This window comes from Stegostoma tigrinum, chromosome 7 (genome assembly GCF_030684315.1).
Source record: "Stegostoma tigrinum isolate sSteTig4 chromosome 7, sSteTig4.hap1, whole genome shotgun sequence".
In the NCBI taxonomy this organism is placed as follows: domain Eukaryota; kingdom Metazoa; phylum Chordata; class Chondrichthyes; order Orectolobiformes; family Stegostomatidae; genus Stegostoma; species Stegostoma tigrinum.
The window spans coordinates 107240436-107265788 of NC_081360.1; the positions used below are offsets into that span (position 1 = coordinate 107240436).

At 45.7% G+C, this 25353-nt stretch overlaps 1 protein-coding gene across 1 annotated transcript in view; it reads right to left on the minus strand.

Moving 5' to 3' along the window:
* The window catches only part of LOC125454312 (unconventional myosin-X-like), a 286482-nt gene that overhangs the window by 102419 nt on the left and 158710 nt on the right, over positions 1-25353 (minus strand). The window contains exons 24-29 of the mRNA XM_059647628.1: positions 17909-17948; positions 15953-16732; positions 5252-5375; positions 4718-4961; positions 2924-3019; positions 1686-1779 (exon numbers count right to left, since the gene is read on the minus strand). Of these exons, the coding sequence (XP_059503611.1) occupies positions 1686-1779; positions 2924-3019; positions 4718-4961; positions 5252-5375; positions 15953-16732; positions 17909-17948 (1378 nt within the window). The remainder of the gene's footprint in view (positions 1-1685; positions 1780-2923; positions 3020-4717; positions 4962-5251; positions 5376-15952; positions 16733-17908; positions 17949-25353) is intronic.

A 25353-nucleotide genomic window follows, 5' to 3' on the forward strand; every position in this document is an offset into this window, starting at 1 on the left:
CAATGGTAGCCCCCAGGATGTTGATAGTGGGGGATTCAGTGATGGTAACACCATTGAATGTCAAAGGGCAGTGGTTAGATTGTCCCTTATTGGTGATGGTCATAGCCTGGTATTTGTGTGGTGCAAATGTTATTTGCCACTTGTCAGCCTGAGCTCGGATACTGCCCAGATCTTGTTGTATGTGAACTTGGTCTGCTTCAGTATCTGAGGAGTCGTGAACGGTACTGAACATTGTGCAATCATCGGGGAGCATCCCCATTTCTGACCTTATGGTGGAGGGAAGGTCATTGATGAAGCAACTGGAGCTGGTTGGGCCTAGGACCCTCCCTTGAGGAACTCCTGCAGAGATGCCCTGGAGCTGAGATGACTAACGTCCCACAACCACAACCATCTACCTATGTCTCAGGTATGACTCCAACCACAGGAGCGTTTGCCGCCTGATACTCATTGATTCCAGTTTTGCTCAGGCTCTTTGAAGCCACACTCAGTAGATTGCAGCCTTGATATCAAGGGCTGTCACTCTCCCCTCACCTCTGAAATTCAGCTCTTTTGTCCATGTTTGAACCAAGGCTGCAATGAGATCAGGAGATGAGTGGCCCTGGCGGAACCCAAACTGGGCGTCACTAAGCAGGTTATTGCTGGTCAGGTGCTGCTTGATAGGGCTGTTACTGACACCTTCCATCACTTTACTGATAATCGAGAGGAGACCGATGGGGCGGTAATTGGCCGGGTTGGATTGTCCTGTTCTTTACGTACGGGGCATACCTGAGCAATTTTCCACATTATCGGGTAGATCCCAGTGTTATAACTGTACTGGAACAGCTTAGCTCAGGGAGCAGCAAGTTCTGGAACACAAGAGTTCAGTACTATTGACAGAATGTTATCATGGCCTTTGCAGTGTCCTGTGTCTCCAGCTGTTTCTTGATTCACGTAGAGTGAATCAAATTGGCTGAAGACTGGTATCTGTAATGCCGGGGACCACTGGGGGAGCCTGAGATGGATCATCCACTCGGCACTTCTGGCTGAAGATTGCTGAGAATGCTTTGGCCTTATCTTTTGCACTGATGTGCTGGGTTCTTCCATCATTGAAGATGGGGATATTTGTGGAGCCTCCTCCTCTAGTGAGTTGTTTAATTGGTGTGGCAGGACTGCAGAGCTTGGCATTATCATCTTGTTACTATGTTGTTTGACATACAAGTAGTCCTGTTTGGTGGCTTCACCAGGTTGACAGCTCATCTTCAGGTTTGCCTGGTGCTGCTGCTGGATTGCCCTCCTGCACTCTCCATTGAGCCAGTGACATCCCCCTGACTATTCTCCTCTTAGTCTTAATAGTCACAGTCTTGAGCTTTTCCTCAGTCATTTCACTTGCTGACCCTCTGCTCTGGTACCCACCCTGCTGGAGCTGAAAGTAAAAGCTCTCATCTAAACTGTTCCCATCAAACATTCCAAGGACAGGGATAGCATGGGGTTAGATACAGCGTAAAGCTCACTCAACTCTTTTAAACTGAAAGCAAAGCCCCCTCAACATTGCCCCTTCAAACATTTCCAGAACAGTATACAGTGTTCAATACAAAGTAAAACTCCCTCTTATGTGGCTTCTCTCCATCTAAAAGAATTCAGCGCCTCTTTGATGGCTTCATTCTGTGTGTCATTGTGAGGTTGAGGTGCAGTAAGCCGACACTTACCACTGCATTCTTTGGATTTGCCTGTTCATCACGCATCTCTCGCAACTGCTGCTGTGTCGCACTGTGTACACCACTTAGTACATTGAACCAATCACTGTCCAGAAAAAAACACATCAATGAACAGCATCTCATCATCACTGTGTCCCCATGTACCTTCTCCTCTCTCACCCCTGCCCCACTTCCACACCTCCTCTTCCCAACTATCTCCTCTGCACCATCAGCCAGACAATTTTCTCTTCAAGACTCACGCAACAGGAGAGCAACAATGAGCCATTTTCGGAAATGAATCAACACATTTACGCCAACAGTGATGCAGTGGGTGCTGACTCTCAGCCACATTCCTCCCATTACAGTCATAAAATTCCAACATTGGATGCTGGGCTTTTAACTTGCTTGGCCCTGAGCTCAGGAATTCCCTCCCTGAACCTCTCCACTTCTCAATATCATGTTACCTTTAAAATGGTCTTAACTTTTCTCTGAGTAATTGTCCAGCCACCTCATGTAATTCCTAGTCCCTCTTTCCATGTGGCTTGTTGGAATGCTTTGTTTAGCAAGCTCCCATGAGGCACCTTCTGCTCTTTCACTACTTTCATGGAGTTATATGAATAAAAGTTGTTGCTGTTTTACATACACATGGCTGGGTGAAAGGACATGGCTATCAGGAACACAGCAGGCCGGGTAGCATCAGAGGAGCAGGAAAGCTGACATTTTGGGTCAAGATCCTTCTTTATAAATTCTGCAGTAGGGTCCCGGCTCTAAACATCAACTTTCCTGCTCCTCAGATGCTGCCTGGCCTGCTGAGTTCCTCCAGCTCCACACTGTGTTATCTCTGACTCCAACATTGGCAGTTCTTGCTATCTACATGGCTATCAGGTTAGAGGCCAGCTCCTCGGAATGGTTAAACATAAGGAAATATGTAGCTAGACAATGGACAACTGGAGAGCACTGGCAGTGGCAGAGGAGTAGCACTCAGTGAGTACACAGATAGGCTGAATGGCTTCCTGCTGTGTTGGAACCGTTGTATAATTCGCTATCGCAAGGACACAGCAGGTCAAGAACGCAGCTCACAACAACCTTTGCCAAAGCAATTAGAGACATGAAGTAAATGTTGACCCAGCCAGTGACACCCACACCCCATCTACGCATCCCCACTGGTTTGTCTGTCCTGAACACCCTGGAGAAGTGTACCACATACTTTAATCTGCACCTCCCCACTGAACAACAAAAGAAAAGGATACCTGGCATCTTGAGGAGACTCGGCGATGATGTGATAGATTCTCTCATCCGTCACCACATCCAGAGCATTTTCCTTCTCCCCATTATCCACAATTTCTCTACAGAGACAGTGAAACAACATAATAATACATCATCAGCTTTGAAAACAAATATAGTGAGGGAGGAGAATCAGGACAATTTTGAAAGATCCAATTCAAGAGCAAACTATACATAAATGGAAAAGCCCTGGGGAAAACTGATGCACAGAGAGATCTGGGTGTTCAGGTCCATTGTTCCCTGAAGGTGGTAACGCAGGTGGATAGAGTGGTCAAGAAGACATATGGCATGCTTTCCTTCATTGGACGGGGTATTGAGTACAAGAGTTGGCAGGTCATGTTACAGTTGTATCGGACTTTGGTTCGGCCACATTTGGAGTACTGTGTGCAGTTCTGGTCGCCACATTACCAAAAGGATGTGGATGCTTTGGAGAGGGAGCAGAGGAGGTTCACCAGGATGTTGCCTGGTATGGAGGGTGCTAGCTATGAAGAGGTGTTGAGTAGATTAGGATTATTTACATTAGAAAGATGGAGATTGAGGGGGGACCTGATTGAGGTCTACGAAATCGTGAGAGGTATAGACAGGGTAGACAGTAAGAAGCATTTTCTCAGAGTGGGGGACTCAGTTACTAGGGGTCACATTTTCAAGGTGAGAGGGGAGATATGCGTGGAAGGTTCTTTACGCAGAGGGTGGTCGGTGCCTGGAACGCATTGCCAGTGGAGGTGGTAGAGGTAGCAGTAGTGCCATTTAAGATGTATCTATACAGATACATGAATGAGCAGGGAGCGGAGGGATACAGATCCTTGGGAAATAGGCGACAGGTTTAGACAGAGGATCTGGATCGGCACAGGCTTGAAGGGCCGAAGGGCCTGTTCCTGCGCTCGAGGACAGGAATCAGGAATGCATCATCAGGCAGGGGAGATTGTTGATCCATGGTAGGTAAAATCCAGTCTAGAGAGCTGTGAGGTTTCAAGAAATTGAGGAGATGCAGATTAAAGTATATGGCACAATTCTACAGGGGTTCAGAACAGAAAATTCTGCTGGGGGTGTGAGATAACCATACACAAATTGTTGAAGGTGGTGGGACAAATCCAGAACTCTGTTTAAAACCATACAAGATCCCGTATTTAAAAGTGTTGAAAATTAAGGCAGTTACTCGAGTACTCATAACCCTGTGGGTAAACAGAAATTCTTAAATCCCCTCCAAGACTACTGCTCGTTTACATATTGAATCAAGAAACACTTCTGAATCGTCCCTACAAACACTGCCCCATCCAAGCTCCCACCACTTTGTCAGCCCAGTCAATATAAGGGAAGTTAAAACCACCCACCACAACACCTGCTGTTTTTACATCTCTCCTAATTCTCTCCTTTTTTTAAAGTTACACCTTGTATTTTCTATACTCCTCAAGGGCACCTGTGTTTTGAGCCTTCAGTATTGGCAATGAGCCTTGCTTTTTTTCTTATCCAAGCTTGTACTTCCTTTGACATCCAGACATCTGTGCACCCACTGGTCCCAGACATCTCCTCTACGGGATCATGTTGGCCTTACACTCATGATACCCTTTTGAATGCTCCTACTGCTCTGATGTGCATATTCCAAAACTGGCGGCTCCCAATCCACTTTGGTCATGTCCTGTGTTATGTTATGAAAATGGGCCCTCAATGACAATCAGTGTTGGTGGTGGTTGATCAGGGGGAGTGGGGAGGGCAGGGTCTTCATGCCATAGAACAGCTGACTGAACAGGTAGCCGTTTCACCTTGCCCCTCGGACATCGATTGTCCCTTTCAGCTTCTCTTCGCTGTCATTTTCAAAATACATGAGCCGGGTTTCTCGCAGCACAAACCAGCGGCGTTTCCAGTTCCTGCGCGATAGCGTGGACATGCCACCACCTTTCTTGTACAGCCAGCCTGACTTCAGGGCCTCCTGCTTGGCTCGGAACCACATGAAGGTCTCATCCTTTAGAACACACCAGCGCCGTTTCCATGGGATCATCAGGCCTCCTGAACAAGTCAAAGGTCAAAGGTCAGACAAGGACAATGGAAATAAAGGGCAAAGGGTAATCCCCAACAATCCCGGTAACCTTTCCCCTCATAGCCCTGTGGGTCAGGGCCCTTCCTACAACGTTGGTACCTGTGGAACTGGGCCTACCCTGTATTGCCCTCTGGGAGAAGGACCTTCGCCCCAGTGCCCAAAGGGATTGAAGCCTTCCCCCAGTGCCTGGAAGACTGAGTCCTACCCCCGGTATTACAGACTCTCTGCTCCCAGTATTGTGATCCACACATTAGCTCACCTTTCATGTACAAGTAACCATGGAAGTATGGGGCCCTGGACCCACTGGTAATGGGCACTCGACAAGTGTTGAACTCTTCGTCAGTATCTGCTCGCAGGTCAAGCTCCTCCTCGCTGTCCATAAACTGTCCAGAAAGAGAGAGAATGCGTGATCTCAGAAGCCCCACATACAACATTCTAACAACATAAGGGTTAGGAGCAGGAGTAAGCAATTCAGCCCTTCAAGTCTGCTCCACCATTTAATATGACCATAGCTGATCTCATATCAGCCCCAACTCCACTTTCCAGCCCGCATAACCCTTCCCATAATCCTTCAACCCATTATTCATTCAAAAATGGTCTATCTCCTTCTTAAACCTACTCAGTCTCCCAGTGTCTACTGCACTCTACAGTAGTGAATTCCATAGATTTACAACCCTTTCAGAGAAGTGATTCCACCTCACAGAGCCATATATAATGGAAACAGACCCTTTAGTCCAACTTTTCCACCCCACCCAAACATCCCAATCTAACCGAGTCCCATTTGCCAGCAGTTCTCCCATGTCCCTCTAAACCCGTCCCTTTCATGTACCCATTCAGATTATTTTTAAATGTCGTAATTGTGCCAGCCTCCATCACCTCCTCTGGCAGCTCATTCCATACACGCACCACCCTCTGCATGAAAACGTTACCAATCAGGTTCCTTTTTAGATCTTTTCTGTCTCACCTTAAACTTACACCTTCCAGTTCTGGTCTCCCCCACCCTAGGAAAAAGACCTTGGCTATTCGCCCTATCCCTACCCCTCATGATTTTATAAACTTCTATAAGGTCACCCCTCAGCCTCTGACGCTCCAGGGCAAGTAGTCCCAGTCGATTCAATCTCTCCCTAGAACTCAAACTCTCCAGTCCTGGCAACATCTTTGTAAATCTTTTCTGCACCTTCAAGTTTAGCATCATTCCCATAGAAGGGTGATCAGAAGTGTACGCAGTAGTCTAAAAATGGCCCCACCAATATCCCATACACCCTCAACATGCCATTCCAACTCCTATACTAAGAATTTTGACCACTGAGGGCAAGTGTTCCAAACACCTTCTTCATCACCTCTACACCTGAGACTCCACTTTCAAGGACCAATGCACCTGCACCCCCAGGTCTCTTTGCTTGGCAACACTCACCAGGGACCTACCATTAACTATATAAGTCCTGCCCTAGGTTGCTATTCCAAAATTCAACACTTCACATATCTAAATTAAATTCCACCTGTCACTCTAAGATAATTTTCTTCACTGTCCACTACACCACTAATTTTGGTGTCATCTGAAAACTTACTAACCATACTTTGTATGCTCACATCCAAGTCATTTGTATAAATGACAAAAAGCAGTGGACCCCAGCAGCAATCCTTGTGGCACACCGCTGGTCACAGGCCTCCAGTCTGAAACACAACTCTCCACCACCACCCTCTGCCTTCTACCTTTGAGCCGATTTTGAATCCAATGGCTTGTTCCCTCTGAATATCATGTGCTCTAACCTTATTAACTAGTCTACCAAGTGGAACCCTGTTGAATGCTTTGATGAAGTCCATATGGGCCTTGTCAGCCGCTCTGCCTTCAATCTTCTTTGACCCTTCTTCAAAGCACTCCATCAAGTTAGTCAGACATGATTTCCCATGTACAAAGCAAAGTTGACTATTCCTAATCAGTCCTTGCCTTTCCAAGTGTATGTAAATCCTGTCCCTCAGAACTCCAACTCACCCATCACTGATGTCAGGCTCACCAGTCTAACAGTTCCCTGGCTTTTCCTTACAGCCTTTCTTAAATAATACCACCATGTTAGCCAACCCCTAGTCTTCCAGTACTTCACCCCTGGCTACTGATGACACAAATATCGCACCGAGGGGACTAGTAACCTCCTTCCTAGCTTTCTCCAATGTTCTGGGAAACATCTTATCAGGTCCTGGGGAATTATCTACTTTTATATATATTAGACCTCCATCACTACTTCTGTAATGTGAACTCTTTTCAAGACATCGCTATTCATTTCCCCAAGTACCCTAGCTTCTATGTCTTTCTCTACAGTAAACATTTGTTTAGGATCTCATCCATCTCCTGTGGGTCCACAAAAGATAGTCAGGTTGATCTTTAAGGTTAGTTACACTTTTTCCACTGTTTATATCTGCTACTCCTTATCCTGAAACTATGACCCCTCGTTCTAGATCTAGGTGTCAATTGATCGTGAGGAAGATGGTTTCAGGCTACAGTCTGATATTGATCAGCTGGTAAATTGGGCAGAGCAATGGCAGATGGAATTTAATCCCACTAAGTGTGAGATCTAATGACAGAAGGACTTAGACAATGAATGGTAGGTGCCTAGGGAGTACTGAGGAACAATGGGAACTTGGTGTACAAGTCCATAGATCTCTGAAGGTCAACACACTGGTGAAGAAGGTATATCATATGTTTGCCTTTATTAGCTGGGGCATAGAGTCAATCATAGAATGCCTATAGTGTGGATCAGGCCCTTCGGCCCAACAAGTCCACACCGTACCTCAGAGCATCCTGCCCAGACCCATCCCCCTATAACCCACCTAATCTACACACCCCTGAACACTACCGGCAATTTAGCATGGCCAATCCACCTAACCTGCACATCTTTGGACTGTGGGAGGAAACCCCTGCAGACACAGGGAGAATGTGCAATCTCCACACAGACAGTCACCCGAGGCTGGAATGGAACCCGGGTCCCTGGCGCTGTGAGGGAGCAGTGCTAACCACTGAGACACCGTGCTGCACAAATGAATATAGGAGCAAATAAGTCCTTTTACAACTTTATAAACATTGCTTGGGCTACAGATGAAATATTGTGTGCAGTTCTGGTTGCCACACTATCAGAAGGATGTGACTGAACTGGAGGGGGGTTATGGAGGAGATTCACCAGGATGTTGCCTGGGATTGAAAGTTTCAGTTATAAAGAGAGACTGGAAGACTGGGTTTGTTTTCCCTGGAACAGAGGAGGCTGAGGGGGAATCTAATTGAGGGATAAAAAATTATGATAGGCACACACAGGGTCGATTGTGAGAATATTTTCCCCATGGCAAATGTGTCTGAGACCAGATGGCATAAATTTAAGATGAGGAGCAAGTGGCTTAGAGGGGAGCTGAGGAAACATTTTTTCCTCCAGAGGGCAGTAGAAATGTGGAGCATGCTGCCTGAGAGGATGGTGGAAGCAACATTTAACAAGCAGCTGGATGAACACTTGAAATTCCAGGACAAAATAGGCCAAATGGAAGTAAATGGGATTTGTTTTGAGTAAGGATCATTCAACCCAAAATATTAACTTTGATTTCTCTCCACAGATGCTGCCAGACCTGCTGAGCTTTTCCAGTAATTTTTGCTCTTATTTCTGATTTACAGCAATTCTTTCAGTTTGTAAATGGGATTAATGTTGTTTTGGTGTTTATTGGATGGCGTAGACACAGTGACCCAACCTTTTGTGCAGCACCTTATCACATGCCTTCTGGAGGTGCAGATACACTACATTTACTGGATTCCCATTATTCACATTGCTTGCTATATCTTTGACAAAGTCTAGCAAATCAGTTAAACACAATTTACCTTGCGAGTTTTGAGAAGATTTGTAGCTCAGGTTGAGGTTCTGGATGTGAGTTTGCTCGCTGAGCTGGAAGGTTCGTTTTCAGATGAAAAATAAAGAATGGGTACCCTATGAACACAGTCCGCCGATTCCTCAGCAATAAACCCAAACAGACAGACAAAACAGGCTCAGAAGCCATAACCACTCTCCCCTACATCAAAGACATTTCCGAAATGACTGCCAGACTACTCGGACCTCTTGGCATCAGGGTAGCCCACAAACCCACCAACACACTAAAACAGCAGCTAATGAACTTAAAAGACCCTGTACAGACAACAAATAAAACGAACATCATCTACAAAATACCTTGCAAGAACTGTGACAAACACTACATTGGACAAACTGGCAGGAAGCTAGCCACCAGGATACATGAACATCAACTAGCCACAAAACGACATGACCCACTATCACTCGTATCCTTACATACAGATGAGGAAGGACACCACTTTGATTGGGACAACACATCCATCCTAGGACAAGCCAAACAGAGACACGCACGAGAATTCCTAGAAGCATGGCATTCCAACCGGAACTCCATCAACAAACACATTGATTTGGAGCCAATCTACCATCCTCTGAGAAAAAGAACAGGAAATGACATCACCAACACAGGAAATGACATCACCAACCCAAGGAAACCTAAAAGATAAATAGAAAGCGGGACATAACACCAGCGCTTCGTCGGAGGCTCACTGATGATGTTACCTAGAATGGTGATGAAACGTCTGAAAACTAACCTTCCAGCTCAGCGAGCAAACTCACATCCACAATTTACCTTTCATAAAACCATGCTAATTCTAATGGATTGTTTTTTTAATTTTCTAAGTGTCCCAATACTATTTTCTTAACAAAGTTGAGAAGGGTCACAGGACCCGAAACATTAACTCTGTTTCTTGCCTTCACAGATGCTATCAGACCTGTTGAAATTTTCCAGCAACTTTATTTTTGTTCCTGATTTACAGCATCCGCAGTTCTTTTGGTTTTTACTACTTTCTTAACAATGGATTCCAACAACTTTAACATGTGTCATTTGGAATTAAGTAGCCTACGATTTCCTACTTTCTACTTCCCTCCCTTTTTGAATAAAGGAGTTCCATTGGCATTTTCCCAAACCACTGGAATGTTTTCTGCATCCAGGGAATTTTGAAGTATTATATCCAGTGGATTCACTATCTCTGCTGCCACTTCCCTTAAGACCCTGGGATGTAGGCTCTAGAGACTGAACTTTCTTTAATGCCAAAAGTTTCCTCAATGTATTTCCCTAGTGATGATCACCATTGCAAATTCCTCCCTTTCTATAAACTCTGCATTACCTGTTACTATTGGGATTGTACTAGTCCACCATGAAAACTGAGACAGAGTATTGATTTAGAACATAGAACATAACAGTACAGTACAGGCCCTCCGGCCCTCGATGTTGTGCCGACCTGTCATATCGATCTCAAGCCCATCTAACCTACACTATTCCATGTATGTCCATATGCTTATCCAATGACGACTTAAATGTACCTAAAGTTGGCGAATCTACTACCGTTGCAGGCAAAGCGTTACATTCCCTTACTACTCTGAGTAAAGAAACTACCTCTGACATCTGTCCTATATCTTTCACCCCTCAATTTAAAGCTATGCCCCCTCGTGCTCGCCATCATCCTCCTAGGAAAAAAGCTCTCCCTATCCACCCTATCTAACCCTCTGATTATTTTATATGTTTCAATTAAGTCACCTCTCAACCTTCTTCTCTCTAACAAAAACAGCTTCAAGTCCCTCAGCCTTTCCTCGTAAGACCTTCCCTGCAGACCAGGCAACATCCTAGTAAATCTCCTCTGCACCCTTTCCAAAGCTTCCACATCCTTCTTATAATGCGGTGACCAGAACTGTACGCAATACTCCAAGTGCGGCTGCTCCAGAGTTTTGTACAGATGCAGCATAACCTCAATAACAATCCCATTCCTCTGCATTTTGTACAACAGCCTATTGTGGGGAACCTTATCGAACGCCTTGCTGAAATCCATATACATCACATCAACCGGTTTACTCTCATCTACCTGTTTGGTCACCTTCTCAAAGAACTTTAGTGCCTCTGCCATTTCAGTTCCCCACTATTAACTCCCAATCTCATCCTCTAAGGAGAAAATATTCATCTTGTCTTGTTTCTTCCTTTTTATATACTTATAGGAGCTTTTGTTATCCATGATGCCAGAATACCCTGCATTGGGCAATCCAAGAAACTCCTCTGAATAGTTTGATCCCAGAAACTGTTTGCCCTCTCCACAACCTCAGAGTTTAGTGTGGGGAAGGACAGTGGGGAGAGAACACCCACTGGCATTCTGAGGGTGAGAGCTCACAGCACGATTGCCATTGTATAATATGGTGCCAGTTACTTCATTGAGAACATTTATAATTGGCAAAAGTTCTCAGAGTTGCAGTTTTTAAGCTTTTGATATGTTTTGAGATATTAATGTTTATTCAGCAGTTCCCAATTCGATAAGGGTTATCGAATATTTAATAAAAATTATCCTTCAATCTAACTCTAACGTAGAAGCTTCCTTGTTGGTGCTGACTTTGTGCTTTGCACATGAGGCTGTATCAATATGCAATGATGCTTTTCTGCTAACCTGCCCTACAAGTAAAGTCAAAGAAGAGAATACCATTTGCAACATCTTAATTAGAAACAGAGTTGCATGAATTTTATATTGCAACACTTCCTAATTGTGCTGGTGTTTTCTCCCTGATGCCTGCTTCACATTTTGAACCAGAATTGGAGTTTCTATGATTGTCAGTATTGAAATATAATGTCCAAGGATCCAATCATTGGTGTAGAACATTGCTAAAACTATGCATTTAAACAAAACAATCACAGTAAGTGGCCAATCAACATTTCTAACTTGTGCCAGCTCTTGGAAAGATCTGTACAATTATTTCTCACACACCTTTGCTCTTCCCTCAATTCCTCTGTGAAAGTTCCTATTGAATTTGCTTCCACCAGTGGTAGACACCGCTATACCCAACTTCCTCCCCACCCCATCCCAACCCACCACCTTCAATACCCCACCTCCACCACCACCTGGTTCTTTTGACAAATGGCTTCAATCTGTGTCAACTGGTCCCAGTACTCCAGTCACTAGAAACAGTTTCCAATGACATACTGTATTTACAACCAAACATTGGGAAAACTGAAGCCAGTGTCTCAGGTGTCCACTTTCAAACCCATCCCTCTGCCTGGTAGAACCAGACTATTCAAACATAGGTAACATTTTACACTCTGAGAACAATTTCTGTCCTTACATCTTCATAGATGTTCCATCACTAAGACCCATCTCTCTCTACCTCTATAACAACATCCAGCTCTACCCCCCGCCTCAGCTCATCTGCTGCTGAAACCCTCACGCAAGCCTTTTCTCCTTCAAGACTCAACTATTCCAATGTGCTCCCAGCTGCTCTCCTGCATTCTATCCCCGCAGAAACTCAATGTCATCAAAAACTGGTAAAGCAACGACACAAGTTAAAAGTTTTCATGTGTGTTTACAAATTCCTCCGTGGCCTCACCCCTCCCGATCTTTTTAAACCCCTTTTGCCCTATAAGCCTCCATTATCTCAGTACTTCCCTGATCCTAGTTCTATAACTCTTCCTGATAGTAATCACTTTGGCATTAGCTGCATGGACCCAAGTTATGGAATTCTCTTCCTGACCCTCCCCACCTCCCTTTCCTAATCAGGTCAGAGTAAACCACTTGGTCAGAATGATGGAGACTTCACCACAATGAGACTGAGACAGCATGAGCATCCATGAATTTGGGTCAAACTGAGAAAGGAGCATGAAAATAAATTGCATGTTTAATTTAACCAGACTGATTGATGGGGTGGTAGGACTGATATATGACGAGAAACTGTATCAGTTACGGCTATATTCACCGGAATTTAAAAGAACATTCGGGTGGAGGGGGAATCATATGAAGTTGTTAACAGAAGTAAACAGGGTAAGTGCAGGAAGAATGTTCCTGATGGCTGGGGAATGCAGAACCAGGGATCATAGCTTAAGGCCATAGGGTAGGCCATTTAGGACTGAGATGAGGAAAAACATCTTCATTGTAGACAGTAGCAAGCCTGTGGCATTCTCTGCCAGCAAAAGCCATTGTGGTCAAAACATTGAATGTTTTCAAGATGGACTTAGATATAACTCTTAGGACAAAAGGCTGCAAGGGGTCAGAGAGTATTGCAACATGGAAACAGGCCCTTTGGTCCAAACTGGTCTATGGTGCCCACTCAGCTAATTCCAATTGCCCATATTTGGTCCATATCACTTCTAAATTCTTCCCATCGATGTACCTATCCAAATTTTTTTTAATGCTGCTATCCTGTAAGAAGAAATTGCCTCTCAGGTCGATCTTAATTTTTCCCACTCTATGTCCTCCCGTTTTCCATTCCCCATTCCTGCGAAAAAGACTACATACATTCACCCTATCTGTCTATCTATCCTATTCCTCATGATTTTATACACTTCAATAAGGTCACCCCTCTTTCCTTGGAACATAGGTGATTAAGTCCTATCCCGGCCAACTTCTCCCTATAACTCAGGCCTACTAGTCCTGGCGACACCCTCATAAATCTTCTTTGCACATTTTTCCAGTTTAACTATCTCTTTCCTTTCCTACAACAGCGTGACCAAAACTGTACATAATACTCCAAGTGCAGCCTCACTAACAACTTATACAACTGTAACATAACATCCCAACTCCTATACTCAATATCTCGACCAATGAAAGCCAATATGCTAAATGCCTTCTTCGCCACCCTGCTATCTGTGAGGCCGCTTTCACCAAACTTTGTACTTGTTCTCCTAGGTCCCTCTGTTCCACAATACTTCTCAGGACCTTATTATTTACTATACATGTCCTACCTTGGCTTGACCTTCCAAAGTGCAACACCTCACACTTATCTGTATTAAATTGCATTTGCCAATCCTTAGCCCACTTTCCCATCTGATCAAGATCCCTCTGTAATCTTTGATAATCTTCTTTGTTATCAACGATACTTCCTAATTTTGTATCATCCGCAAACTTACTAATCATGCCTTGTACATTAAAATCCAGATCATTTATGTAAATAATAAATAACAAAGGCCCCAACACCGACCCTTGTGGCAGTTTTGAATCCAATTAGCCAGCTCTTCCTTGATCCCATATGATCTAATCTTCATGATTAGCCTGCCATGCAGGACCTTGTTATATAGACAACATCCACTGCCCTACCCACAACTATCCTTTTGGCTACCTCTTCAAAAAACTCTAAAAGATTTGTCAGACGTTATCCTGCGCACAAATCCGTGCTGACTATCCCTAATCAGACCTTGACTATCCAAATGTTGGTGGATCCTGTCCCTCAGTATCGTCTCCAATAACTTGCCTACCACTGATGTCAGGCTCACTGGCCTGTAGTTCCCTGGCTTGTCTTTGCTCCATTTCTTAAACAATGGAACAACATTAGCCACGCTCCAGTCTTCCGGAACTTCACCGGGGCAAAAGGGCATGGGGAAAAAGCAGGATGTTTAGGAAAGACAGACAAGAAAGAAAAAGAGGCGGACTTATTCTGGTAATAAGGGATGGGATCAGCATATTCAAAAGGGAGGATTTCAGTGGCCCAGTCAGGTGCCCTCAGCACTGTCCCCCTGGCCCGGTCAGGTGTGCTCAGCACTGCCCCCAGTGGCTTGGTCAGGTGTGCTCAGCACTGCCCCCCCGGGCCTGGTCAGCTGCCCTCAGCACTGCCCCTAGTGGCCTGGTCAGGTGCCCTCAGCACTGTCCCCCTGGTCTGGTCAGGTGTGCTCAGCACTGACCCCGGCCTGGTCAGGTGTGCTCAGCACTGCCCCCAGTGGCCTGGTCAGGTGTGCTCAGCGCTACCCCCAGTGGCCTGGTCAGGTGCCCTCAGCACTGCCCCCAATGGCCTGGTCAGGTGTGCTCAGCACTGCCCCCAGTGGCCCGGTCAGGTGTGCTCAGCACTGCCCCCCTGGCCCGGTCAGGTGTGCTCAGCACTGCCCCCAGTGGCCCGGTCAGGTGTGCTCAGCACTGCCCCTAGTGGCCTGGTCAGGTCTGCTCAGCACTGCCCCCAGTGGCCCGGTCAGGTGTGCTCAGCACTGCCCCCAGTGGCCCAGTCAGGTGTGGTTTAACCAAGGCTTGGTTCATCTGAAAATATTCTATCCCCTTGTATTCTAGATGTCTGGATCTGAAGACCAGTGCTCCGTCAGTCCCAGAGATTATTTTATGATCCTGTTTAGAATCCGTCCTGCACTGCTTTTACTTCTCTCACTCCATCAATGGACAGGAAGAAACCATCTCTTCCAGTGGGCAGGGGGATATCAGAACAAGTACAACATTCAAGTCAAGATCAAGGGTGAAGTCAGGAACTATTCCCTCACACAAGCACGAGTGGATTTCTAGACGTGAGCCCCAAATAACGTAGGGGCTGCAGTAGACAAAGCTGTGGCAGGTTATTTTTAGTTAAAGCAAGGAGGGATTGACATAACAGAACCAAAGTGGCTGAATGGAGTCAAGATTCACATCATCCATAATGTAATTTGAACAGTAAAGGAATTAAGGGTTATGGTGAGTGGGCGGGTAAGTGGAGCTGAGTCTCAAAAAGATCAGCCATGATCTTATTAAATGGTGGGGCAGGCTCGAGGGGCTGGCTGGCCTACTCCTGCTCCTAGTTCTCATGTTCTTATGTAATTGAATGCTGGAACAGTATTGTGGAGCTGAATGGCCTTCTCTTTATTCCATTTTGTTATGTCACCTCACACTCACTCCAAACCCAGATCCTTTGTAACAAAGATTGGGGCCTGTGAGGTGGTATAGGGTCTATGAGGACAGGGACTGTGAGGGAGCTCAGGCTCTGTGAGAGGGTATAGGGTGCACAGGCACTGTGTAAATGTAATTCTCTCTAAAACAGGTCACTGCCTTATGATTCCCATTCCCTACAAACACCGCTCTGTCCCGTCGAATAGGTAGCAGCTTCTCTGTTCCTGATGAAAACTGAAGTGTGCAGACCTGCAATGATTTTTTTATGAGTCGATATCTCACCGAGTCAGTGCTGCAGCGACACATCCCCATGTTCCTGGGATTAAAGTTGGATATTTTCAAACTGTCCTGTGACTCGCCATGATTTGTAACTGGATCATCAAACTCATCATGATCATAATCTGATTCAACATCAGGGGGGAGACTGTAAATCGGTTCTTCACTGTTGTCAGTTGCGTAGAGAGAGCCAGGCCCAGTGTTTGAGATTTCCTCACTCTCCCACAGTGGACTCCGATTGCTGCCTCTCCTATCCTGGGGATTCTCTCTCTCCTCCAGTGATTCAATGGACAAAGGCAAGCTCACATACTCATTGTCCTGCACATAGTTACTGATTTGCATTTGACTCGTTGATCCATCATTCTGACCTGTATACGTCACTGTTGACATTTCCTCATCAGTTTGAAATTCTTTGTCCAGCTCCTGCTCAGGACACTGCCCAATGCAGCTCCTACTGCAGAGATTGTCCCTACTCGATGGAGACTGCTCAACACTCCGGACACTCTCATCCAACCCTCCGAAGTTCAGCAACTCCAGGAATTCCTGTGCCACTCTGGATGCTTCCTTCTCCAAGCGTCTGATCTCCTCCTTACGTTGGCTCTCCATCTCTCTCCGTGATAGAGCACAGATGGCATTCCCACAGCTCAATCCCCTTCCATTTTGCAACCGTTGGATTTCATGCTCGAGACGCACTATCTCTTGTATTTGTTTCCTCTCCGCCTGCGCCAAATCTGACAGCACTTCGACATCATTCTCCTGCTCCACCAACGGCGTGCTTTCACTGAGCTAAAGAAAGGACACACAACACAATTTTAATTATCCATTTTGCAAAATCTTCCACCTAAAACACTGAGCATAGTGGACAGATCTGGGACAGGATCTTGTGGAGGTAATAGGGAGAAATCCAGTGAGAAAGCAGAATCAGAGAGAAGGCAATGGCTGTTGCCCGCGCTACACCCATTTTGAGGCTCAGGGCCACATGACGGGGGCTGTTTTAAAAATTATTCATTAGACGAGATGTGGGCATTGCACATTTATTGATTGCCCATAGTTACCCAGAAACACAGAAAATAAGAGGAGCAGTTAGCCATTTGGCCCTTCAAGTCTGCTTTGCCATTCAATATAATCAAGGCTGTTAATCCAACTCAGTTCCTTGTTGCAACTTTCTCGCCATAATCTTTGATCCCTAACTCCTCCTTGAAAACATTCAAAGTTTTGGCCTCAATCACTTTCTGTGGCAGCGAATTCCACAGGCTCCCCACTCTCTGGGTAAGAAAGTTCTCCTCTCAGTCCTAAATAGCTTACCCCATTTCCTCAAACTGTAACCCCTGGTTCTGGATCCTTGTACTTCATATCTCCTGCTAGGGCCATTATAGAGGGCTGTTAAAAGAGAACCCCATTGCTGTGGGTCTGGAGTCTGATATATGCCAGACCAGGTAAGGATGACAGATTTCCTTCCCCAAAGTACATTAACGATCCAGGTGAGGTTTTAAAACATTGACAGTTTCATGGTAACCATTTTTAAGGCCAGCTTTCAATTCCAGATTTATTAATTGAACTTAAATTCCACCAGCTGCTATGGTGAGTATTTGAACGCCAGAACATCAACCAAGGGTGGATGACTAGTTCATGACAATATCCCTACACCACAGATTACAGTGAATTAATTAAAAATGTAAACACAGGGGAGGGGGTGCCTCAAGAGCACTGAAGATTGGAAGGGGTGGGTGATGGGGAGAACAGAGTATGGGTAGGGGCAAGGAGGTGTCAGAGAGAGGAGGTAACAGGGCGAGAGACAATGTTTGTGTGCATGGGGAAGGGGAGAGCTATTGGAGAGAAGAGGAGATCAGGAAGGGGAGTACGGTTCGTACACTTCCTATTCAATCTCCAATCACCACGAAACAGAAAGACCACAATGGAGGTGCTGCTTGCTAGAGGAATGAGAAACAGACAGTCCATTACCTGGCTGGGTGATAATGGTGTTTCTTGCCTTTCCTGACATCTGCACGGAAAGAAAAGGAAAAATTAATTGAAAGAGAGAACAACATTCCAACCCCAAGTCTGTCCTCTCACTGAGATAGTCTGTTGCAACTGCTGAAACATCACTGATGCTGATTCTATCTCATCCCATCCACTAGTGAAACCCAAATCCACACTTCATTACAATCAGAGTCACTCTGCAACTCACTCCTGGTTTTCTTCTTTATTCCACCCTCTAAACTCACAGAACATAGAACAGTACAGCACAGGAACGGGCGTTTTGGCCCATGATTTTGTGCTGAACAAGACACCAAATGAAACTAACCCCTTCCGCCTGCCCTTGGTCCTTACCCCTCCATTCCTTGCATAGCCATGTGCTTATCCAAAAGTCCCTTAAATGCCCCTGTCATATCTGCATCCACCACCACCCCCTGGCAGTGTGTTCCACACTCCTACCACTCTCTGTGTAAAAAACGTGCCCCTCACATCTCCTTTCAACTGTCCCCTCTCACCTGAAATGTCTGTCCCCTTGTTTTAGGCATTTCAACTGTAGGAAAAAAGATTCTGGCTGTCGACGTCATCTATGCATCTCATAATTGTACAGACTTCTATCAAGTCTCCCCTCAGCCTCTGCCGCTCCAGAGAAAACAACCTGAGTTTTTCTAGCCTCTCCTTATAGCTCATACCCTCTAATCCAGGCAGCATCCTGGTAAACCCCTTCTGCATCCTCTCCAAAGCCACCACATCCTTCCTGTAATATGGCGACCAGAACTGAACACAATACTCTAAGTGTGGCCTAAGCAAAGTCTTATAAAGCTGCAACATGACATCTTGATTCTTGTACTCAATTCCCTGACCAATAAAGTCAAGCATGCCATACACCTTCTTTACCACTTCCAGGCTGGAGAACACCCTTCCCCCACTACCCTCTGCCTTCTATGGCCAAGCCAATTCTGAATCCATGCAGCCAAGTCACTGTGGGTCCCAAGCATCTTAATTTTCTGGATGAGCCTACCATGAAGGACCTTGTCGAGACCCTCACTAAAATCCAAGTTAGACAACATCCGCTGCTCTACCCTGATCGATCATCTTCATCACCTCCTCAAAAAATTCATTCAAATTTGTAAGACATGACCTGCCCTGCACAAAGCCATGTTAACTGTCCATAATTAGGCAATGCTTTTCCAAATGTGCGTAAATCCTATCCCTAAGAATTCTCTACAATAGCTTCCCAACCACCGATCAAAGACTCACCAGTCTATAGCTTCCAGCTATTATCCCTATTTCCCTTCTTGAAGAAAGGAACAACGTTAGCTACTCGCCAGTCCTCTGGGACTCTCCAGCAGCTAGTGAGGAGGCAAAGATCTTGGTCAAACCTCCCACAGCCTCCTCTCTTGCCTCTCTGTAGTGTGTACCACTGGGCCCTGGGGACTTATCCACCTGAATGCTTTGCAAGAGACCCAACGCCTCTTCTTTCTTCATCTCAAAATGCCCGAGCATTTTAGCATGCTCCGCACTAATCCCACGATTCCCCATTTCCTTCTCCTGAGTGAATACCGAGGCAGAGTACTCAATTAGGATCTCAGCCACATCCTCTGTCTCCAAGCACAAATCACCTCCTTTATCCTTGGGTGGTCCTACCTTCTCCCAATTTATCCTTTTGTATTTAATAGAACATAGAAAAGTACAGCACAGTACAGGCCCTTCAGACCACGATGTTGTGCTGTGCAATAATCCTAATCCAAAAATAAAATAACCTGACCTACATTCCCCTCAATTCACTGCTGTCCATGTGCATGTCCAGCAGTCGCTTAAATGTCACGAATGACTCCGCTTCCACGACTACCACTGGTAAACTATTCCATGCGCTCACAACTATCTGGGTGAAGAACCTCCCTCTGACATCTCCTATATACCTTCCTCCTAACACCCTAAAACTATGACCCCTCATGGCAGTCAATCCTGCCCTGGGGAAAAGTCTCTGGCTATCGACTCTATCCATGACTCTCATTACCTTGTACACCTCGATCAGGTCACCTCTCTTCCTCCTTCTCTCCAGAGAGAAAAGTCCAAGCTCAGTCAACCTCTCCTCGTAAGACAAGCCCTCCAGTCCAGCGAACATCCTGGTAAACCTCCTTTGCACCCTCTCCAAAGTCTCCACATCTTTCCTACAATAGGGCAATCAGAACTGGACACAATATTCCAAGTGTGGTCTCACCAGGGTTTTGTAGAGCTGCAGCATAACCTCGCGGCTCTTAAACTCGAGTTCCCTGTTAATGAAACCCAAAACACCATATGCTTTCTTAACAACCTTATCCACCTGGTTGGCAACTTTGACGGAGCTATGCACTTGAACACCAAGATCCCGCTGTTCCTCCACACTGCCGAGAATCCTGCCTTTAATCCTATATTCAGCATTTAAGTTCGACCTTCCAAAATGCATGACTTCGCATTTATCCAGGTTGAAGTCCATCTGCCATGACACAGCCCAGCTCTGCATTCTGTCAATGTCTCGCTGAAGCCTGCAACAGACCTCGATACTATCAACGACACCTCCAACCTTTGTGTCATCAGCAAACATACTAACCCACCCCTCAACCTCCTCATCCAAGTCATTTATAAAAACTACAAAGAGCAGGGGCCCAAGAACAGAGCCCTGTGGGACACCACTCAGCACTGACCTCCAGGCAGAATACTTACCATCTATAGCCACTCTCTGCCTCCTGTCAGCCAACCAATTCTGAAACCAGACAGCCAAATCACCCTGTATCCCATACCTCCTGACTTTATGAATGAGCCTGCTGTGGGGAACCTTATCAAATGCTTTGCTGAAGTCTATGTACACCCTATCCACTGCTCAACCCTCATCAACCTGTCTCGTGACCTCCTCAAAGAACTCAATAAGATTTGTGAGGCATGACCTGACCCTCACAAAGCCATGCTGACTCCCTTTAATCACGCTATGCTTTTCCAAATAGTCATAAATCCTATCCCTCAGAATTCTTTCCAAAACCTTGCTGACCACGGACATAAGACTGACTGGTCTGTAATTTCCACGGATTTCCCTATTCCCTTTCTTGAAAAGAGGAACAACATTTGCCTCCCTCCAATCTTCCGGTAGTAATGTATCAATAGACAATAGACAATAGGTGCAGGAGTAGGCCATTCGGCCCTTCAAGCCAGCACCACCATTCATTATGATCATGGCTGATCATCCACAACCAGCATTCCTGATCCTGCCTTATCCCCATAATCCTTGATTCCACTATCTTTAAGAGTTCGATCCATCTCTTTCTTGAAAGTATCCAGAGAGTTAGCCTCCACTGCCTTCTGGGGCAGAGCATTCCATATGGAATGCCACCCAGGTTGACAGGGCTGTTAAGAAGGCATACAGTGTTTTAGCTTTCATTAATAAAGGGATCGAGTTCCGGAACCAAGAGGTTATGGTGAAGCTGTACAAAACTCTGGTGCGGCCGCACTTGGACTATTGTGTACAGTTCTGGTCACCGCATTATAAGAAGGATGTGGAAGCTTTGGAAAGGGTGCAGAGGACATTTACTGGGATGTTGCCTGGTATGGAGGGAAGGTCTTACGAGGAAAGGCTGAGGGACTTGAGGCTGTTTTCATTAGAGAGAAGAAGGCTGAGAGGTGACTTAATTGAAACATATAAAATAATCAGAGGGTTAGATAGGGTGGATAGGGAGAGCCTTTTTCCTAGGATGGTGATGGCGAGCACGACGGGGCATAGCTTTAAATTGAGGGGTGAAAGATATAGGACAGATGTCAGAGGTAGTTTCTTTACTCAGAGAGTAGTAAGGGAATGTAACGCTTTGCCTGCAACGGTAGTAGATTCGCCAACTTTAGGTACATTTAAGTCGTCATTGGATAAGCATGTGGACGTACATGGAATAGGAGGTGTTCTGCAAAGCGCTTTGGTTCCGCTCGGTTCGCAACAAACAACTGCACCTCCCAGTCGCAAACCATTTCCACTCCCCCTCCCATTCTTTAGATGACATGTCCATCATGGGCCTCCTGCACTGCCACAATGATGCCACCCGAAGGTTGCAGGAACAGCAACTCATATTCCGCTTGGGAACCCTGCAGCCCAATGGTATCAATGTGGACTTCACCAGCTTCAAAATCTCCCCTTCCCCCACCGCATCCCAAAACCAGCCCAGTTCGTCCCCTCCCCCCACTGCACCACACAACCAGCCCAGCTCTTCCCCTCCACCCACTGCATCCCAAAACTAGTCCAACCTGTCTCTGCCTCCCTAACCTGTTCTTCCTCTCATCCATCCCTTCCTCCCACACCAAGCCGCACCTCCATCTCCTACCTACTAACTTCATCCCACCTCCTTGACCTGTCCGTCTTCCCTGGACTGACCTATCCCCTCCCTACCTCCCCACCTATACTCTCCTCTCCACCTATCTTCTTTTCTCTCCATCTTCAGTCCGCCTCCCCCTCTCTCCCTGTTTATTCCAGAACCCTCACCGCATCCCCCTCTCTGATGAAGGGTCTAGGCCCGAAATGTCAGCTTTTGTGCTCCTGAGATGCTGCTGGGCCTGCTGTGTTCATCCAGCCTCACATTTTATTATCTGCCATGCATCCGCCCACTCACCTAGCCTGTCCAAGTCACCCTGTATTCTAATAACATCCTCCTCACATTTCACACTGCCACCCAACTTTGTGTCATCAGCAAATTTGCTAATATTACTTTTAATGCCTTCGTCTATATCATTAATGTATATCATAAACAGCTGCGGTCCCAGCACCGAACCTTGTGGTACCCCACTGGTCACTGCCTGTCTTTCTGAAAGGGACCGGTTTATCACTACTCTTTGCTTCCTGTCAGCCAGCCAATTTTCAATCCAACTCAGTATTTTGCCCCCAATATCATGTGCCCTAATTTTGTTCACTAATCTCCTATGTAGGACTTTATCAAAGGCTTTCTGAAAGTCCAGGTACACTACATCCACTGGCTCTCCCTTGTCCATCTTCATAGATACATCCTCAAAAAATTCCAGAAGATTAGTCAAGCACGATTCCCCCTTCGTAAATCCATGCTGACTCTGACCTATTCCGTTACTGCTATCCAAATGAGTCGTAATTTCATCTTTTATAATTGACTCCAGCATCTTTCCTACCACTGACGTCAGGCTAACCGGTCTGTAATTTCCTGTTTTCTCTCTCCCTCCTTTCTTGAAAAGTGGGACAACATTTTCCACCCTCCAATCCGCAGGAACTGATCCTGAATCTATAGAACCTTGGAAAATAATTACCAACGCGCCCACAATTTCTACAGCCACCTCCTTAAGTACACTGGGATGCAGACCATCAGGTCCCGGGGACTTATCAGCCTTCAGACTTAACAGTCTATCCAACACCATTTCCTGCCTAATATAAATACCCTTCAGTTCGTCCATTACCCTCGGTCCTTCAGCCACTACTGCATCTGGGAGATTGCTTGTGTATTCCCTAGTGAAGACAGATCCAAAGTACCTATTCAACTCATCTGCCATTTCCTTGTTCCCCATAATAAATTCACCCGTTTCTGACTTCAAGGGCCCAATTTTCGTCGTCACCACTTTTTTTCTTTTTACATACCTAAAAAAGCGTTTACTATCCTCCTTTATATTTTTGGCCAGTTTTCCTTCATAGCTCATTTTTTCTCTGTATATTGCCTTTTTAGTTAACTGCTGTTGCTCTTTAAAACCTTCCCAGTCCTCCGGCTTCCCACTCATCTTTGCTATGTTATACTTCTCTTTTATTTTTATACAGCCCTTAACTTCCCTCGTCAGCCACGGCTGCCCCCGCCTCCCCTTAGGATCTTTCTTCCTCTTTGGTATGAACTGATCCTGCACCTTCTGCATTATATCCAGAAATACCTGCCATTGTTGTTCCACTGCCATCCCTGCGAAGGTTTTGTACCACTGAACTTTGGCCAGCTCCTCCCTCATAGCTCCATAGTTCCCTTTATTCAACTGCAATACTGACAGTTCCGATTCTCCCTTCTCCCTCTCAAACTGCAGACTAAAACTTATCATATTATGGTCACGACCTCCTAATGGCTCCTTTACTTAGAGGTCCCTGATCAAATCCGGTTCATTGCACAACACCAGATCCAGGATTGCCTCCTCCCTGGTAGGCTCCAATACAAGCTGTTCCAAGAATCCAACTCGGAGGCACTCCACAAACTCCCCTTCTTGGGGTCCAGTACCATCCTTATTCTCCCAGTCTACCCGCATGTTGAAATCCCCCATAACAACTGTAGTGATACCTTTGTGACAGGCCAATTTCAACTCCTGATTCAATTTATACCCTACATCCAGACTACTGTTTGGGGGCCTGTAGATAACTCCCATTATGGTATTTCTACCCTTAGAATTCCTCAGCTCTATTCATACTGACTCTCCATCTCCTGATTCTACGACCCCCTCGCAAGGGGCTGAATATCATTCCTCACCAACAGGGCCACCCGACCCCCTCTGCTCGTCAGTCTGTTCTTTCAATGGCATGTATAGCTCATCCACCTTATTTCTTATGCTTCGTGCATTCATATATAATACTTTAATTTGTTTCTCCCCTCACCCTTCCTATCAATCCCTATTTCACTTGCCATACTGTACGATCCCTTCTTGAGTTTTCTGCTCCGTTGATTCTGCTGTCTTTCTTAACATCTCTTATTCTCACCTTATCTACGGAATGCCTCGGGATTCTTTTTAACCCTCGTTGTCAAGGTCATTTTATGGCCTCTTTTTGCTCTCCTGATTCCCTGCTTGAGTTCTTTCTTGTTTTCCTTATATTCCTCACAGGGCCTGTCCAATTTCAGCGTCCTAAACCTAATGTCTGGTTCTTTCCTCTTTTTGACTAATTTCATAACCTCCTTCATTATCTAAGAGTCACTTATCTTGCCATCCTTATTCTTCCTCCTTCTGAGAACATGCTGATCTTGAACTCTCGTCAGTGGGTCTTTAAACAGTTCCCACATGTCAAATGTGGACTTGCATGATAACAGCTTCCTTCTAATTAACACTCCCTAGTTCCTGCCTAATACTGATGTAATTTGCCCTCCCCCAATTTAGTACCTTCCCGCAAGGTGCTGACTTATCCTTGTTCATAGCTATCTTGAAACTTTAGAATCATTGTTTCCAAACTTCTCATCCAACTGAAAGGTCAGTCACCTATCCAGGTTCATTAGCCAATACAAACATAGAAGATAGGAGCACGGGGAGGCCATTCGGCCCTTTGAGCCTGCTCCATTATTCTTCATGATCATGGCTGATCATCCAACTCAATAGCCTAATCCTGCTTTCTCCCCATAGCCTTTGATCCCATTCGCCCCAAGTGCTGTATCTCGTCACCTCTTAAATACATTCAATGCTTTGGCATCAACTACTTCCTGTGGTAATGAATCCCACACGCTCAC